The sequence below is a fragment of the Lottia gigantea genome, assembly GCF_000327385.1.
Source record: "Lottia gigantea unplaced genomic scaffold LOTGIsca_13, whole genome shotgun sequence".
NCBI classification, from domain to species: Eukaryota; Metazoa; Mollusca; class Gastropoda; family Lottiidae; genus Lottia; species Lottia gigantea.
In genome coordinates this window covers 778266-786011 of record NW_008707425.1, presented here as the reverse complement: position 1 = coordinate 786011, position 7746 = coordinate 778266, and the positions used below count along the sequence as shown (strand labels likewise).

The following is a 7746-nucleotide window of genomic DNA, read 5'->3' as shown; positions in this document are numbered from 1 at the left end:
CCATAATATTGTCTTGTGTTTTGTTATATGTGCTCCTCGCTTCTTTATGTTGTTCAAATCTTATATCTCATTGTGATGCCAATGTTTTAATTTCTTATTTTTTTCAGAACAGAAAACAAATCTAGTACTGGTATTCAAGTAGCAATATTAAGTCATAGTTACCGTACAAGATGATGAGATGATATTCACCAATTGAAGTGAGTAATAACAACTTTCTGTACTGTATATACCTCTACTCAAACTACCGGTACTAAATTTTATATCAAGAGACAGAGACAGCATTTTGGGTCTTGAATATTATAAATAGTCTTCAGAGGAACTAGAAACGTACACAAATTTTATAATTCCTTCAAAATTACTTCAATACTTCTATATCTAGCCTATATTTTTTTTCTTCAAAGCTTAATTATAACAAGAATTGTACCGGTCACCAATTTATGTCTCCTTTTGTCACTGTTTTAGCAATTTTAACATTGTGAAACCATTTTTTGTTTCATGTATAATTAAGATTGAATTAAATGACTTTTCCTATATTTGGAGTAAGCATACTGCACAATGGATTTCCACATGTATTTCTATGATGCAAGGAGTTGTGGATTAAACACTAAAATCACAGTGACAAACAATTTTTTATCTGTAAATATTTTCTTTAGACCAAGAGGAGTTGTGTAAATGAGAAAAGCGAGAAAATATTTCAGAAATTGAGTATTCTTCATTGCAGGCAGAGTATTATATTAAAAGCTTATATTAGTATTGTGAAAATGGCAAACTGTCCAGTGTGTTTAGAAAACTTCAACAGGCCAACAACATGTATACCATGTGGACATATGTTTTGTTATGAATGTATATCTAACTGGAGACATACACATTTTAACTCTAATGTTTGTCCTCAATGTAGATGTTCTATTAAACAGTTACAAAGAGTTTATTTAGGTGACACTGACAGTAAGTACTGATATTTTCTTACCTTTGGACTTTGAATTTGATATGAAAGAACCACTATCCTAACAACCACTTTTATAGTGGATATTAACATTTAATACATACTCATTAGTAAATACTTAAAAATCTTACAACTTCAGCCAACTAAAACTGTTCCAATTTTTGGATAAAAAAAAATTTAAAGATGCATTTGGAAATGGATCAAGTAAGGAAATGTGGGATATTCTTGGCAGAAAGAACATCAACACTATTGTAGCACCCCAGTCGGCCCCAGATCATTTGATACTGTTTCAGTATTTAACTTGATGTTAGCTGGATGGTTTCATTTTTTTTGTGAAAGCACTGAAAATGAAATGAAATTCATCAAAAATATCTCTGTTTGTTTTTTGTTTTTTTGATGTGACTAACTTAGTGACTATTAGTTTATGCTGTATGTAAAGAAATCATCTCAATTCTGCTTTGCTATACTGATAGTAATTTCACAATAAGTATTTTGATTAGACCCCAAAGTGAGTCACAAATGAAATTTGTAACTCCAGTAGATTATGACTGACTTTTGCAACTAGTTAAAAAAATATGAATGATTTTTTTCAACTGCTATGCAAATATATCAATGTGCTGAATATTTAGTTCTATATCATTTTATGTATATTATATATATATTATACAAAACATACTTGAATATATTCAGCTAACTGTTCAATAAAGGAACTTTTAAAAGAAGAAATGCATTTAATTGATGATGCAAAATGGCACTAATAGTCTAATACTACATATTCCATGCATGATAAAAGCTTGATTGTTGATTTAAAATCAGTAAAGGACACCTTCTCTTTAGGACCCTTAAACTTAGTGTTTGAGAAAGATATGATAAAAATAAATTTCAAGTAGTAAGCACCATGTTTTATTATATAATTACTTGTATAAGGGTTTTCAACAAGTTGAAAAAAAACTCCAAGATGACATGGTGAATAAAATATGACTGACGATTTTGTCTAATTGTGATGATTTCGGGGCCTTATTTTGATTCCATACAATTCAGCTAATCAATTCACAAGAACTAATTATCAACTCTATTGTTATTGGTGGTCAGAATCAAAATTTTTAGATTGTAAAGAGGTTTTCTAAACTTTTTATTTGTATCGGGGACACTGATAGCATCAATTTGCACCATTCCAATTTTCATTCCGACATCTGTGGTTCTTGCAATTCCACTAAAACTAACACGTTTAATGACATCACTAAAGGGGAACTGGTGCAAATTGATGCTATCAGCGTGAGCTATACACATAAAAAAGTTTAGAAAACCTCTTTACAATCTGAATTTTGATTCTGAATTGTGTTAAAGATTGAGTTGGTTTAACTAATAATGAAATTATTTTAAAACTACACGTACATCATCTTGCAGATAACAAATATATTGGCTATTGAAATATAACTACTCTATGATTCAATTCTGGTGCTATATTTTTCAGATTTAGTTTTAACACAATCACAGTCTTCCTTAACAAGTTTTTCAAGTGAAAAATTTCAATGGTTTCGTCAACAATTTGATAATCTATATTTTAATATTAATCGTTTTAAAGGTAAGACTTAATAATTTATATTTTATTAAAACCCTCTTGGCTATTGGAATCAAGGTATAGGTCAATAGTACCATATAATATACAAGTTAATATTTACTATTGTTTATAGAATGGAGACAGAGGTTAAATGTAGATGATGAAATATTTCATGATGATAATAATGATGATGATGATGAACCTTCTCACACATTTCTAGAAGATATACAACATTTTACAGGTATTTCATACAGTTCTTATTTTGCATCATTTTAATAGAAAAATTAAATCCATGAATAAACTTGTGTAGGTGCCAATCATTCAAGATAATCTGATCAAGTCTTTGAGAAATAGATTGACTTATGTTAGTCATTTTATTGGTGCAATTATAGTCTAAAAGTTTATACACACATATCAGAAAACCTTTTTGAATCTTGAGAAAATTTTGAGTGACTAGTGACTAGATCTTGTCATCAATTGACATTAATGGTAAACAATGATATCAAACTTGTTCTAGGTGAATTTTTTTGTGATCTGGATCCCTTAATATAGTTGTGATCGACTAACTTTAGTCATATGCTTGCATACAGTATCCTTTGATGAGACAAGTTCACCATTTTTGGGGGTTGATTTGAGTCTTGAATATATGGAAATAGTCTTCAGAAGTATTAGAAATGTATGAAAATCACATAATTCCTTTACAAATTCTTCAAACTAGGAATTTTACTTTCTATTTCTATATATGGCAGAGTCTCTTTTAAACTTTTTAACTTTCAAACGTGGATAATTATTCACACACATGGATTTGAAGGCTCAAATTTCTACAGTGAGATGTGAACACTATTACTGATTAACTTAGCTAAAAACAATTCCCTTATCTGAAACTAAGGTACGATTGGTGAAATGGATTCAAAACTGTCCCTTTAAATTGTTGACTATGTTTTGTATTTTTCTCTATTTAATTTTTTAGAAAGAATTCGAGTTCTGTGGAGAGAATTACAGATATCACAGAAATGTATGATATTGTTTGGTGTTTTTTTGCTATCTTCACTAATTATTCAAGATTCTCAAAGTTCCACGGGGTTTCTACATGGCCTAATTTTACCAATTTTAGATATTGTAGTCAATTTTTTTACAAGTTTAATCTCAACCATTTTGTTTATTTTTATCCGTCCTTTATTATGTTTATGGAATATTTTGAGTGAATTGCTCATAGCTGTTTTTGAAATAGTCTATAGTTTATTTTATGCTATATTTTATGCCGTATGGACAATTTTACTTATACCATATGCCATATGTTGTGCTATATTTAATTGGTTTACTAATATATGTTATTATTTTGTTGAAACTGTGATAGCCTTATTAAGACTAGGTATTGTATGTATTTTAGTTGGTATGTCATATCTCTTTCTAGTAGATCTCAATCAACGAGAAGAGGCTTTGAATATTCTATTGAGAAAATATCAAACTATAAGATCTGCTTTACCTACTAAACATCAATTACGTTCTCATGCCAATAATTTTCAAAATCTTTTTGTAGCTTTTGTACATTCTTTAAGTCAAAAAGTTACTGAGCAAAATCAATTTCAACCAATGCCTACTGTAGACAATTGAGTATTGATATTACTAAATCATATTTAACATGATTAAATGTTTTGGGTTGATATTTAAACACACCCAAGTCCAATTCAAAACATAAGCAATTTTGTTTTTGGGTAAATTAAGTGGTAATAAGCTCTGTACAAACCAAATATGTTCTTTTTTTTTTGATAACGAGATTTACAAAAATATCTTGACTCAACTCCAAGAAGATCATTGGCTCAACCAATGTTCGTTAGTTTCCGTGTGTTAAACATTAAAGGCTGACATCTTGTCTGGTAAATTGGCAAGGGCAGACAACTCTGTCTGTAGATTGATTATGTTTGGTTACTGTAATATAGTAGTGATTTTGACACAGTCAATGTACTCTATAATTATAAATAATGCAGATTATAGATTCATAAACTGGATGACATACTTTGTTGTTGTAGATCTGATACTAAAAATAGCGTCATTTGAACGGAAACAACCAAACTATTATATTCTCAATACGTTGATCTCTAATCCTGAAGTTGATGTGAATGAAAGAATATTATTTGTGCCACTCAAAAAGTATATGGAAGGTTATTTTGCGGAACCCATTATTTGGTGTCAAATTGAAAATTGATAGTTGCAATATATCTTAAATTTTTGAAATTTCAAAAAAAGGATAATTTGTTTTGAAAAATAACAGTTTAAGAAGTAGCTTAGTGATGGTTAAAGCTACATGGTTTAAATCACTCCCTGTCCTATCATGAACTTCAACTAACATGGACTGATAATAATGTTTCATTTCTTGTTGTCTAGACTTCATCTTTAATTGACAAGGTCACAAAATATAAGGGGCATAACTCTCAAAATGTTCATGTAATCAGTAATGAATTTTGTAATATTAGCTATCTGTATTGATTTTACAGAATGAAAATTATTGTGTGGCTGGTCTGTAGAAAGGGTTGGTTGAGATTTATAAAACCTAATAATTTAACATTGTAAGTAAGTAATTGATAATAAATCTGAGAAATTCAGATTAAATTAAAATTATTGTCTAATAACTTATTTCTGAATCTAATCTTGTTTAAACTTTAAAGGGACAGGTGCACCATTTTGGGGGGTTGATTTGGGTGTTGAATATTATGTAAATATTAGTCTTCACAAGCACTAGAAATGTTAGAAAATCACAAAATTCCTTTACTCACTATTTCTATGTATGTCTTTTCTATATATCACAGAGTATCTTAAATTGACGAGTCATCATTTTAATATTCAAATTTGGATAATTCTGGACTAACATGTGAAGGTCAAATTTCAACGGTGAGTTGTGAACACTATTACTGATTGGCTGAGCTAAAAATAATACCGTTCCTGAGACTAAGGTACAATTGGTTCAAAAAATGGCTACCTGTCCCTTAAATCATGTGTTTTTCTATTCTTGGTGTTGAGGGTAGCTTTAACCAAGTTTTTACCAGTTTTTAGTGCACATGGTCAATGTGTCAAAATCATTAATAATAATAAAAGTTTTATTATTTCTATAAGATGAATTTGAGTTATTTGTAGTAGTTTATATTCAACTGATGAAAGTAAATGTCTGGTGATTATCTGTTTATTTGGAAATATGAAATCTCATATCAATTCAATATTGTCATATCAAGAGATTTTTTAGATTTCAGAAAGACAATATATATTTTTATTTAAGGGTACTATTAATTTATAAAAGGATGGTGTCTAACAGTATTATTAAATAGATTATACTTTATATTGTCTCACATCTTAATTTATCAGGTGTTTTGTTATATGGGTATAACAGTATTTACTATTTAACTAGGTAAGGTATTGTATAAGAGTTTCATATTGGTCATTGTCTCATATTGAGCTAGAATCTTATTATCAGCGTCTTCATAATGTCAAGGCATTACAAACTATCTTGACTTTATTAGCCATTTTTCTTATATCACGGAATGTTGCGATTTGATTTGATGGTACACAAGCGAATTCAGCCAATCAGATCCCTAGACAAACTGTCAACATTAGGCTTCTTGCTTATTGAGGCCTCTGATTGGCTCTATTTGCTAGCATACAATCCAACCAAATCACTGCATTCAACTTCTTTGATACACATGAAAGGTGTCTATTGCAGTCAAGGTTTAAGTTCGTAGTAGCTTGGCATTGTGAAAATGATTATGAAGTGGCCTATATATAAAATGGATTTAGTAAAGACTTCACTAATGTGAACTTTTTATTTCAACTAAATGTACCGGAATATTCTTGCTGTCTCAAGGTCATCAATTTTGAAGGAATTCATATCGGATTGAAATGTATTTGTAGATATTTTGTTTTATATCATATTATGATAATTAGAAAATGGCACCTTGGTTAAAATTGCAAAATTAGTCTGCATTTAAATTACATGTATATGTTTGTTTTATATTTGTTATTTTGATTTGATTGCATTCCTTCTTTGAAACCTTAAAGGGATTTTAAAGAGGTTTTCTAAATTTTTCATTTGTATTGTTGACACTGATAGCATCAATTTGCACCATTCCAATTTTGAATCAGACATGTGTGGTTCCTGCAATTCAACTAAAACTAAGTGTTTTATGACGTATAAAATGAGGACTTCTCAATCACCAAACACTTAGTTTTAGTGGAATTGCAGTAACCAGAGACATCTGATTGAAAATTTGAATGGTGCAAATTGATGCTATAGGTGTCCCTGATACACATAAAAAGTTTAGAAAACCTCTTTACAATCCTTTAACTATTATTCTCTTGTTATTATATATTGCCCTACCTATAGTGGATAAACCATATCTTTGTTAAAACTATATCTAGAACTAAACATAGAAAGAATGGCAATGGATACATACTATATATATATATATATATATATTGTCTTGATTATTATTAATTGTCACATTTAATTTAGTATTGACTTAAGTTGTTTTAAAGCTAAGAGTAATCTGTAGATAATGTTTCAAGTTAATTAATTATGCTAATGACTTGACTAGAATGATAATGATAATATATAGCCCAATGTAACCAGTATGTGTATATATACTTATTGCTCAGATCTGACTGATCACAATTTTTTATGAATTTTAAAAAGTTAAAAATGGAATGAAGTTAATAATAGTGTCATTAATAAATGATATTACATCAAGAAATATATTTGTTTTTCTATACTTCTATGAGATAAAACATGGTTAATATAAAGATGATATTTGAAACCTGTATCCCAAGGAATTTTCTGAGGGAAAGGGTTTTATTGTCATAAAAAATCTAATGTACTCCAGAGGATCACTGTCAAAATATCTATCAGAAATTGGTACAGAGCAGATATATTTATCTGAAGAAGCTCTACTCCAGCCTCTAATGGCTATTTTGACAGTTATCGACTGGAGTCCACCACCAGACAACTTTCAAAATAGATACCAGAGACTGGAAATAGAGGCAGATGTTTCGCACTAGCTAGCAAAATATATGTGATGAAGAAAATATTAGTTAAGTAAATCACACTACAAGGATGATTTTAAGAGAAAAAATTGCCTAATCCCAAATCATAAATTAATTTATTGGAGGTCATTTTACAAAAAACATTATTCTGTAATGGAGGACAGATGCCATTTTGGATTTCACGGTAATAAAATATATTTATAAATAAGTAAAA

At 29.2% G+C, this 7746-nt stretch overlaps 1 protein-coding gene across 1 annotated transcript; it reads left to right on the top strand.

Annotated features, from left to right (window-relative positions):
- Positions 1-761: 761 nt before the first annotated feature.
- Positions 762-4118, top strand: LOTGIDRAFT_157117 (hypothetical protein; the record flags this gene model as incomplete). Its single annotated transcript, XM_009048892.1, has 4 exons — positions 762-945; positions 2418-2528; positions 2638-2745; positions 3475-4118. The coding sequence occupies 4 exons, from the start codon at positions 762-764 to the stop codon at positions 4116-4118; spliced, it is 1047 nt and encodes a 348-aa protein (XP_009047140.1).
- Between the last annotated feature and the right edge of the window lie 3628 nt (positions 4119-7746).